The following is a 12,355-nucleotide window of genomic DNA, read 5'->3' as shown; positions in this document are numbered from 1 at the left end:
GTATATATATCTTCTTACTATATGTTCCATTCTGTGCATCTGATGAAGTGGGCTGTAGCCCATGAAAGCTTATGCTCAAATAAATTTGTTAGTCTCTAAGATGCCACAAGGACTCCTTGTTGTTTTTACTGATACAGACTAACACGGCTGCTACTCTGAAACCTGTTTCTCTTTCTGTCCCTTTGCCTCTTGGTCCCAAATGAGAGCCGTGTCTTTGAGCCTAGTTCACAACACAGCTCCTCTGTTCAAACATTTGTTAGACTGTTCTGTGAAACATCTCTGTAAAGAGACCATTCCTAGAGAATCAGTGAATTACATGACTGTTAGGCCAAGTTAGATACAGAAAATACGGTCTTATCAGAGTAAATAGTCTTTTAGGCTACTAACCTTCCCGAAGGGTTGTCCTGCTCACTAAGTTCCCACAAGTGGAAATATTTAGAGGTGGCATCAAAAGCGAAGGAAGTTACTGACCAGTAACTGTGTATTCATGCTCCCCATTTTAATCAGACACCTAGGTTAAGAGTTCCTGAATTAGCAGAAGAAACTGAAGGAATTGGTTCCTCTTCACCTTTTATACCCTTAGAATTCCACATGAGCAGAGGGCCAAGAAGAGCAAGTGGCCCCAACAGACACTGCTCTATGGAAGATTCTGGAAGCTTATGTCACTGGTACCTTTTTTTCTTCTTTGAGTGCTTGCTCATGTTGATTGCATTCTAGGTGTGTGCGTGGCCACCAGGGCCAGCTCCAGGCACCAACCCAGCAAGCAGCTGCTTGGGGCGGCCAATGGTGAGGGGCGGCACATCCGGGTCTTCGGTGGCAATTTGGCAGCGGGTCCCTCGGTCCCTCTTGGAGCCAAAGGGCCAGCCGCTGAAGACTGAAGTGGTGGTGGTAGAGCTGCAGATCACGATCAGTGTTTGGTTGGTTTGGTTTGGTTTTCCCTGGAGCTGGCTCTGGAGGCCACATGCACAGTTATCCAGAGATTTTTGCTTTAGCGGTATCCATAGGGTTGGCTATAGCGCCCTCTTGAGTGCTGCACTCAGTGTTGGTATACTAGGCGCTGCCAACCCTTTGCCCTCTCAGTTCCTTCTTACCACCTGTGAAGGTTGGAGCTCCTTGTCTTGCATCGCGGTCTGACCCCCTAGTCCAGCCAGGAACCCGACTTGTGGGAGTGGTGGGGGGGTCCCATCCCCTAGTAGGGTCATGTGTCCAAAGTGGGCCCAGCAGCCAAAAAGCAAGTAGGCTGACCACCAATGTAGATGCTGAGCCAGGTGACAGACCCGGACAAGGCCCCAGCATCTAAGGGAAGCCGGTTATGGGACTACCCTCTAAAGCAACAGAGTGTCCCAGACCCTGGCACCGCATCCCTGATTAGAAGACATAGATCCCTGATGCCATGGTCCCTGTCTGCAAGGCACGGGACACTTGAGTCGCGGTGCTGATCCCCATACCACCATCGGACCTCCTGCCAGAGTTCTCCACAGCACAGATCACCATCACTTAAGGGTCAATTTCCCCCTTGGTGCGGGATCGTTCCGGTCTCTGCACCAGTCTCCAGCTCCCTGGTACCTATCTTTGGGCAGGCACCAGTCCTCGCCCTCTCCTTACTTGTTGCCTACGAGGGCCAGTTGGCAGACTTGGGCACCTACGTCTCCACCCTTGTCACCGGAAGGACAGTGGTCTGAGCCTGAAAGGGAATTTAGCCCCTGGTCTATAAAAGGCAAATCACCACAGGCCCACGAGACCAGCATGGCTCCTGCAGCATGGAGGCAGGGGCCAGGGCCCACTCAGTGGCAGTACTCCCACCATTCCTATCAGGCCACATCAGACAAGCTGCCGTTGGCATAGCCGGCACCAGTGTTGGATCATGGTGCTGAATCCAGCACGGGAGCAACACAGTGGGCCTTGATGCCCAAGGAGCTGTCTCCGGACGAGCACAGGGAAGCTGCCCCTCCCTCTGCTGTGCAGTCATCTTCATCTCCGGACGAAGCAGTAGTGGGCCCTTTCAAACAAGCAGCCTACATCCTTTCTCCTCACCCACCCACCTGCCCAACGACTTCAAGGAGCACCAGGCCCTGCTCAAAAGGGTGGCTGCCAACCTAAACTTGGAGGTCAAAGAGCTAGCTGAGGAGTCCAATGACCTCTTTAATGTTATGCCCTCCTCCACACCAGCCCAAGTCTCATTGCTTGTCCACCCAGGGGTCCTTAAAATTGCTAAGTCTATGTGGCAGACCCCCTCTTCCATTCCACCTTCCTCCAAGAAGGCAGAAAAGAAGTACTGTGTCCCCGCAAAGGGATCAGAGTATCTGTACACCGAGCCTCCAGCGGGATCCCTGGTTGTGTCCGTCATCAATGAAAGGGCCAGGCAAGTGGCACACCTAAAAATAAAGACACCAGGGGGCTGAACTTGTTTGGCAGGGAAGTTAGTTATTTGGAAAGCCAGCCTGTCTATCCATCTGGTCCTGCTAGGCAGATATAGCTTCAACCTGTGGGACTCCATTAGCAAGTTCAAGGAGGGCCTCCCACATGACCAAGCCCAGGAGTTTGCCACCTTGCCGGACGTTGACAAAGTAGTGACCAGAGGTGCCCTCCAGATGGCCTGGTATGCTGCAGACTTGGCGGCTAGGGTAGTCAGCTCCACAGTGGTCATGAGGTGCAGCTCCTGGTTACATCCTCTGGGCTGTCCCAGGAGATGCAGACTACTCTTCAGGACCTTCTGTATGAGGAAGCAGGGCTCTTTTTGTAGCTGACCTCATGGCTCCATGGCCTTAAAGACTCCAATGCCAACCTTGGTTCCTTGGGCCTTCACACCCCTCAGCAGGCTAGAAAGCTGTTCCGCCTGGAGGTCCTGGGGTGTCCTCTGGTCCAGCTCCTACAGAAAGGACAGAGACAAAGGATTTAAACAGTCACCCTTCTTTTTCCCATTCCTCCGCCCAGCCTGGTTCTTCCAGAGGCCAAGGAGGCCAGAAGCAAGCGTTTTGAGTATGCACCCAAGGATGGTGCCTCAGCCACTTCCCAGGATCCATACCCCTGCTCTTTCCTCAACTCTTTGCACCCCTTCTGATTGGCCTGGTCGCAGCTGACCTCGGACCGTTGGTTGCTCGACATAGTATCTTTGAGCTACACCCTGCAGTTTGTGGAGCTCTAGCCTTCTACATTCAAAGGACCACACCATTCTGCAAGTTGACGCAGTTGTTCGTTGTGGTGGCCTACAGGACGAAAGGTCGTCCAGTGTCCACTCAAAGAATTTCTTCTTGGATGACTGCCTGCATTCGCTGTTGCAATCAGGCAAGGGTTGCACCTCCTGCAATCGTAACTGCCCATTCAACCAGGGCACAAGCCTCCTCAGCAGGTTTCCTAGCCCAAGTGCCTATCCAGGGCATCTGTAGGGTGGCCACCTGCTCGTCCATCCACACGTTCACATACCATTACTCCACTTACCCAGCAGGCCTAGGAGGATGTTGGCTTCAGTAGAGCAGTACTGCATGCCTCTAGACTATGAACTCTGAGCCCACCTCTGAGGATACTGCTTGTGAGTCACCTAGAATGGAATTGACATGAGCAAGCACTCAAAGAAGAAAACACAGTTAACTATCTTTTCATAACTGTTCTTTGAGATGTGTTGCTCATGTCAATTCCATTACCCGCCCTCCTACCCCTCTGTCAGAGTTACCAGCAAGAAGGAACCGAGAGAGCGTAGGGTTGGCAGCACCTATTATACCTACATATGAGTGTGGCACTCCAGAGGATGCTACAGCCAACCCTACGGATACCACTAAGACAAAATCTTTGAGTGTGCATGTGGGCGCACGCGCACACCTAGAATGGAATAGACGTGAGCAACACATCTCGAAGGACAACAGTTATGAAAAGGTCAGCAATCGTTTTTTCCACAGTGTGAATGAGCAGGCAATGCTGCTGAGCTACAGTTACTGACCAGTAACTTCTCTTTACTGAATGTCTGACAGCCACTCTTTTCCTATGGCACTTGGGACTCTACACTGTGAATCTAAAAAGTATTCTGTCTTTTTGGAAGAGACACGTTATATTTAAAATGACAATTTACATTATATACATTTCAAAGACAGAAAAGCCATTTTAGTCTGAAGTCTGCAAGACTGATTTGAAAGTGCATTGTGTCTTTAGCAGGTAAACTTGAATTTTTTCCTATTACTATGTAAAGTGGGGTGCATACAATGTTAGGACTTATTGGAGGGGAGCAGATAATCTTTGAAATTATCTCACTCTGTCCCTCTCCCCTAAATAGTAATTTCTGCTTAATACTTCAGTATGTACAGAGTGACAACTCCAGGCAGGACATTGTAAACACCTGCACAAACATTTTTATGTAACTATCCTTATGATGTAGAATTGTATTGTCCTTTAAATAAGAGCCATTGCTTGTGGAGAGGTTGGTTGTTGTTTTTTTTTTAAATCCTTGTAATTTGTTTTCTTTATAGATTTATTTAAGGCAGCAAGATAAAACAGCAAGTATCAGTCAAAATGTACGTATTGCCAAAATGTCCCTCATTGACCTGGCAGGATCTGAACGTGCCAGTGCCACAAATTCCAAAGGAGCTCGTTTTAGAGAAGGGACCAACATTAACCGTTCACTGCTAGCTCTTGGAAATGTCATTAATGCATTGGCAGATCCAAAGGTAAGTGCTGCTTTGTTTCAAATACACTAAACATGCACACAGGTCAACTTTTCCTTATACTGTTTAACCAGAAGGAATATTATATTAAAAAGAATACAACCTTGTATTATATTTTCTAATATGTGCACTAATTTAGAAAATATATAAAAACTTCTTTCTCTGTGGACTCACTATAGGAGGGGAAGGGGGCAGAGAAACAGGAACTGGGTTGTCATAGGGGGTTTCTTTAACTCTACTCCTGGGGGGATTTTTGTGTGTGTCTGTATTGTTACAGACATATTGCTGACAGGTATTTTGAAATAAATTACCAAAATAATTGAAACTGGTGTGATTTATGTAGTGTTATTTTTGACAAAATTTGCAGAATTTTAAAATATTATGTGCAGAATTTATTTTTTTGGTGCAGAATGCCTCCAGAACTACATAATGTATCCTTTGAAATTTGTAAGTCTGCCACTTACTTTAAAATTCACTCATTTCATGTATTCAGCTGTACTCTCAACTCTACAGCCAGATCGGAAGTTAATTTCAGGGATAAGTCCTTCAGTCCTTATTTACATAAAGTGCCTTCTTGAGGGATCTGCAGAAGTATCCTCATGAAGGAGGGAGAGAAGTTACTATTAAAGTTGTCTGAATGTATTGCCATTTCCTGTCCCTACTAGCCTTCTCTTTCTTGTTTCATTGGATTGCTACTGATCTTGTAGTTAAAATTGAGTGAGTGCTTATGGACAGGACCATTTATAACTGCATTGAAACTTAGGATTCAGAATTGAGGGTTGTATATATGTACTGTCATTACAATTGACCAACAGACGTGGCCTACTTCCTGTTAAACTGCTTTAGAATCTTTCCGTGATTGTGAGCCCTGGCTTGTAACATCTACCACAGTGGCATCCCACATGTGGGCTGGGGCCATTTGTGACCTCTGTGGCCCTTGTGGGCAACTATATTAAGAACTTCAATTTGATTATGAACTGAAGATGTATTCCTGAGCCACACTGCACCTTTTAAGTGTCTGGGCCACTTCTGTTGCAAGAGGGAGGAAGTAAGAGGCCCTGCTTCCACAATTGATCCCTTTTTTATCATAATGGTCCTCTCTGGCCTTGGTATCTGAACTGCTTTCCCTGCAGCCACCCAAAGCAACTTTGATGTGAGGCTAAAGTGCTCTGAACAGCAACTGTTCAGTTCTTGCTACAGCTGCTCCACCTCTCTACCATTGGCCATCTGCTGAGTCACAGGGAATGGAGAAGAGTATCATTGACTACTTTATTGCCTGTTTCCCTGCTAGGATGTAGGAGCCCCAGGGAGAGCAGGCAAGGAGATCAACTGACTGCCTGAGTGTAGGGAGTGCCTACTGCAGAATGGGTCTTTGCTCCTTCCCTCACCCAGCAGCACTGGAGAGGGGTAAAGAAATAGGCAAGAACCAAACAAAAATGTGAGGGTACGTCTACACTACGGGATTATTCCGATTTTACATAAACTGGTTTAGTAAAACAGATTGTATAAAATCGAGTGCACGCGGCCACACTAAGCACATTAAATCGGTGGTGTGCGTCCACGGTCCAAGGCTAGCATCGATTTCTCGAGCGTTGCACTGTGGGTAGCTATTCCGTAGTTATCCCATAGTTCCCGCAGTCTCCCCCGGCCCTTGGAATTCTGGGTTGAAATCCCAGTGCCTAATGGGGCAAAAATAATTGTCGCGGGTGGTTCTGGGTAAATGTCGTCAGTCACTCCTTCCTCTGGGAAAGCAACAGTAGACAATCATTTCGCGCCCTTTTTCCCTGGATTGCCCTGGCAGACGCCATTAGCATGGCAACCACGGAGCCTGTTTTGCCTTTTGTCACTGTCACCGTATGTGTACTAGATGCTGCTGACAGAGGCGATTCAGCAGCGCTACACAGCAGCATTCATTTGCTTTTGCATGATAGCAGAGATGGTTATCAGCCGTTCTGTAGCATCTACCATGCCGTTGTAAATTGGCAATGAGATGACGATTAACAATCCTTTTGTGCTGTACCATCTGCTGCTGTCATAGGTGCCCCTGGCTGAGATCGGCCGGGGGCGCAAAAGACAAAAATGGGAATGACTCCCCGAGTCAATCCCTCCTTTATGGTACCTAAAAATAGAATCAGTCCTGCCTAGAGTATGGGGCAAGTGTACTAGAGAACCAGTGTATCAGAGAACCAGAGAACACAGCCGCTCCGTGTCAGATCCCGCAGAAATGATGAGCTGCATGCCATTCACAGGGGGTGCCCCTGCAACAACCCCACCTGTTGATTCCCTCCTCCCCCAGCCCTCCTGGGCTACCATTGCAGTGTCCCCCCATTTGTGTGATGAAGTAATAAAGAATGCAGGAATAAGAAATAGTGACTTGTTAGTGAGATAAAATGAGGGGAAGGCAGCCTCCAGCTGCTATGATAGTCCAGACAAGACATTAAGCAGTGTGGGGGAGAGGAGCCCAGCCTCCCGCTGCTATGATAGTCCAGGCAGTACAGAATCTTTTCTTTACACATGAAGGGCGGGGGCTGATGGAGCTCAGCCCCCTGTTGCTATGATGAAGATGGTTACCAGCCGTTCTGTACCATCTACTGGGAATGATCAGGAGTTTTTTACCCAGGCGCCCCCAGCCGACCTCACCGGAGGCCAGTCAGGAGCACTCACGGGCTGATGATGAGGACGGATACCAGTCCTATTGTACTGCACCATCTGCCACAAGGCTGACGATGGATATCAGCCATATTGTACCATCAGCCACCAAGGAGGGGGGGCGAGGATGGTGCCGTTGACTGCTGCAGCATCGCGTCTATCAGCAGCATTCAGTAAACATAGGGTGACATTTAAGAGTCAAGAGAGGATTTTTTTCCCTTTTACTTCTGGAGGTGGGTGAGGGGGGTAAATTGACGAGCTATGCCCTGAACCACCACGGACAATGTGTTTGACACTACAGGCATTGGGAGCTCAGCCAAGAATGCAAATGCTTTTCGGAGACTGCAGGAACTGTGGGATAGCTTGAGTCCTCAGTCCCCCCTCCCTCCCTCCATGAGCGTCCATTTGACTCTTTGGCTTTCTGTTACGTTTGTCACGTAGCAGTGTGCTGAGTCCCTGCTGTGGCCTCTGTCTGGAGATTTTTTAAAAATGCTTTGGAATTTCGTCTTCTGTAACGGAGCTCTGATGGAACAGATTTGCCTGCCCATACAGCGATCACATCCGTACGGTCCATGCTGGAGCTCTTTTTGGATTTTGATTTTGGACTGCATCACCACCCGTGCTGATCGGAGCTCCACACTGGGCAAACAGGAAATGATATTCAAAAGTTCGCGGGGCTTTTCCTGTCTACCTGGCCACTGCATCCGAGTTCAGATTGCTGTCCAGAGCGGTCAGTGGTGCACTGTGGGATACCGCCCGGAGGCCAATACCGTCGATTTGCGGCCACACTAACCCTAATCCGATATGGCAATACCGATATTGGCGCTACTCCTCTCGTTAGGGAGGAGTACAGAAACTGGTTTAAAGAGCCCTTTATATCGCTATAAAGGGCCTCTTAGTGTGGATGGGTGTGGCGTTAAATCGGTTTAACGCTCCTAAAACTGGTTTAAACGCGTAGTGTAGACCAGGCCTTAGAGTGCTCTGATTTTCTGCTCCAAGACATGTTAGAGAAGCTTGGGGGATGTTATTAACTTGTGCCAGCTGGCTATGGACTTGAGTGTAATGTAATGTTTAAACAACATTGCTGTCTTTTTTTGAAGAGATCCTATGGAATATAAAATATAAAATAAGATGTTAATAAATTACAGCAATTGCATTATGTATTGTATTTTATTACACACACACATAATATAATTTATTTTTTAGAAACACTGGCATTACCCCTATTAGCTGGCTCCACACTGCAGCATAGTTGTGTGGAGAGTGTAACATCAAGAGTCTAGTGCCGGGGTCGGCAACCTTTCAGAAGTGGTGTGCCGAGTCTTCATTTATTGACTCTAGTTTAAGGTTTCGTGTGCCAGTAATAATTTTAACATTTTTAGAAGGTCTCTTTCTCTAAGTCTATAATATAGAGCTACACTATTGTTGTATGTAAAGTAAATAAGGTTTTAAAAATGTTTAAGAAGCTTCATTTAAAATTAAATTAAAATGCAGAGTCCCCCGGACCGGTTGCCAGGACCCGGGCAGTGTGAGTGCCACTGAAAATCAGCTCAAGTGCTGCCTTCGGCACGCGTGCCATAGGTTGTCTACCCCTGGTCTAATGTATGCCGGGCATCTCCTAGAGCATGATCTAGTGAGTGTTTTATATAAACATGAAGCTCTGCTTCTTTCTGTCTGCTGGAACAGAGAAGAAAGGGTTGTGTTTTTTGATTTTGGTTTTGTTTTTTTTCTCTTCCACCAGCCTTTTCCAACCCTTATCCCCCAGCCTGCCTGGTGCTTAGGGGAGACTGGTCTCTACTCTACTCATTTTAGCCTTTTGTTTTTGAGTTCCAGCATCAGTATGTAATAGACATGATTTTTTGACAATTTCACTGCTGCACAAGTTGTTCTGAACAGCAGTAGAGAAACTGACCAATCTTGCTAATTCCACTCTGTTGCTGATGCTTTGCAAAGCTATGAGCACAGCAATGGATACATCAAAGCTGTCTGCATATTCAGGAAGATGATAGTGCATACGTTTACATTTGATTCACATTGGAAGGTTATTTTTACAACCATAATATGCTGAGCCAAAATCCTAGTACATAAAATAAATGGGAACACAGGCAAAAACAAATCTGTAATTTAAGAATGAAAAAAGTATCAGATTATTACAAATGCAAACTAAGATAGTGAGTTGCTATGTCACAAGCAATAGTCCATATTCCAGATCACAGAAATATTTTGGATCCCTTCATTTTTGTAGCATGATGTGTACTAGAATTGTCTTGTCTTTTTCCCAGTGAAGCTATTAAACAACAACTTTTTTTTTAAACTTGGCCCTGCATTCAGTCAAGAAACTGCTGCAGATTTTGGTTAATGTGCTGCAAATTACGCTGAATTTTTTTCACTCTTTTATACTTAGGTTTAAAGAATAGGCTACTTGATCTATTCTCAGTGCTCAGCATTCATGTTAGGTGTTGCAGGACAAGTATTTTCCAAAATAATTGCCCAATTAGTTACCTACTTATTCATAAATGGTCTTTGTTTTTTCAAATCCATAGTTACTGTAAATGTGACTCTTGGATTCTCTCCCCTCACCTGTCCTCATATTTCACTGTGACACATGGATTTAGTGTAACAAAATGGAGTGAAAACCAAGAGTAAGAACATACTGCTTAGGGTTGCCACTTTGGTAATTTCACTTGTGGAATAAAAAGTGACTTCATGGCATCATATTGATGAGGCAGGTTTAAGGGGGAATCCCTAAGCAAAGTTAACTGACTTTGTTCGGCTATACTTGCAGCATACGGGATATACTGAGAAAATGGTGGGACTTATAGAAACCCTAATCTGCTAGGATAGCAGGAAGAAAAGGAGAGTTAATTTTATCAATGAGCCTAAATACAGGGAAGAGAAATAAACACAAGGAGGAGAAGGGTATCTGTAAGACAAAACAGGCCAGATTCTTGCTCAGGCAGTTTCAGTATGGCTTCTGTTAACATCGGTAGGAGATGTGCACCAGAGACAGCAGAATATAGCCCTTAGATTTTAGGTTCATGTTTTGTTTTATGCATATGTTTCCTGTATTCATATTATTTCTCAGGATAATGCCTCACAGCTAGATATGTTTGAGAGAGCAGATTGTTGCTTTGGAGATTTCCACCAGTAATTTGATTACTTTCAGTGTGGAGCATATAGCTAAGTGACGGAGCATCGAATTTTAAAAATTACATGTTGCAGCTGTAGGCAATTCTCTTCAAAGTTTCATAACCTCTGTTGCAGGTGTGATTATTAATTATATGCAAATACTCGAGATTTGCAGATTATCAATAATGGCATGTTAATATAAAGCCCACTTGACAAAAGTATGTAAGTATTCTGTTTCCCCATTGGTAAAATGGGGATAATGAGGCACAGATTGCAATTTGGCTAAGTCACACAACAAATGAGTGACAAAACCTTTATCTCCTGATGCCTAGCATGGTGTCCTATTAATGGACCATGCTGCCTCTTTATTACAAAACCTAAAAGGTTGCAATTCAAATGATAAATCAGATAATACAGTGGGGGAAACCATAGCTCTAATTTCGACTTTAGTTTTTCCTTTCTGAACCTTTCAAGAAGCTTGGCATCCTAAATGTTGGCAGAGTCTCCAGGGGCTTAATATTTTATTGTTTTCATGCTACCCCATGCTGAGGTTTCAATAACTGAACAAAGGAGCCATATGCCCATTCTTCTTGGTAACGGAGTCCTGTAACTTGGAGCCTTAAGGACTTTAGATTCCTGTCCTCTATAACCACACATGCTATGTTGGACAAATCTTACATTAACAACACAGTTGTGGGCCCTGAGACCACTGATATACAGTCTTCCAAATGGTTTTAAATAATTAGAGAAAAAAGACTGAGGATATTTTTCCTTCTGGAGTCAAGGCGCATTTCACTCAATGTTTTATGTTTTTGAAAGTTTGTGTCAGGGTGGCTATGTAATTGGTATAGTTGAAAAATGTTACCCCAGCCAAAAGAAAAGCCAGCAAAATGTCTCACACAGCATGTGGGAGTTTCTCCTCAGGAAATCCTTGTGGCTCACTGTTTCTGTCAAGCAGGGTAATGTGCTTGTAAATTTCATCTGACAGAAAATGTATTGCAACATCAACAGCACCAGAGAACTGCAGAGCTAAATTGTGGAAGAGTAACTGTCAAACCCCTTCAGCAAGCTGTACCATAAAGAAACATGTACTAGGAAAAATAAACCCAATGTGATATGAAATCTGAAGGAGTAGCACATGCTCATGTCAGTACAAAGGAAATTCCCTCCCCATTCCCTGAGCAGGCAGTGAGGTAAAAATATAGTTACTTTCCTCTTCTTGCCCAGTTAACTTGGATAAATTGGGCCAAGAAACACTCGTGCTTATCTGGCAGGAGGTTAAAACAAAGATAGTTGGACAGTTTATCTAATTTGTGTGTATGTATGTCTGCTCATGTACAAAGAGACTGTCAAAGTAGATGATTGCTAATTTTGTTCCTGAATTCTTTTCTCTCCAGCCTGTCACCTCATCTTTTCTTTTCTTTCTAGTCAACATTTTTTAAATTACCATTCTTTTTTGTCCTGTTGTCTAAACATCTCTTGATTACTGTAACCCCTCTTCCTCTCCAGACTCCCTAAAACCCATATCACCCCTCTAAAGTACATCTAAAATGCAGCTGTTAAAGTTCTTCCTTATCTACCAGTAAACCCATGTCAATCCTCTCTTTACATCCCTCCTCCAGCTCCTTGCTCCCTAGAGCAGGGTTAGGCAAGCTATGGCACGCGTTCCAAAGGCGCCACGCAAGCTGATTTTCAGTGGCACTCACACTGCCCGGGTCCTGGCCACCGGTCCGGGGGACTCTGCATTTTAATTTAATTTTAAATGAAGCTTCTTAAACTTTTTTAAAACCTTATTTACTTTACATACAACAATAGTTTAGTTATATATTATAGATTTATAGAAAGAGACCTTCTAAAAACGTTAAAATTATTACCAGCACGCGAAACCTTAAATTAGAGTGACTAAATGAAGACTCGGCACACCA

The 12,355-nt window shown here is 45.0% G+C and overlaps 1 protein-coding gene across 1 annotated transcript in view; it reads left to right on the top strand.

Moving 5' to 3' along the window:
* Positions 1-12,355, top strand: part of KIF18A (kinesin family member 18A) — a 131,245-nt gene that overhangs the window by 25,502 nt on the left and 93,388 nt on the right. The window contains 1 exon segment of the mRNA XM_039537087.1: positions 4,458-4,655. Within this exon segment, the coding sequence (XP_039393021.1) occupies positions 4,458-4,655 (198 nt within the window).

Source organism: Mauremys reevesii, linkage group 4 (genome assembly GCF_016161935.1).
Source record: "Mauremys reevesii isolate NIE-2019 linkage group 4, ASM1616193v1, whole genome shotgun sequence".
NCBI lineage: Eukaryota > Metazoa > Chordata > Testudines > Geoemydidae > Mauremys > Mauremys reevesii.
Note: the sequence above shows the minus strand (reverse complement) of the source record. Positions and strands in the feature narration are given on the sequence as shown.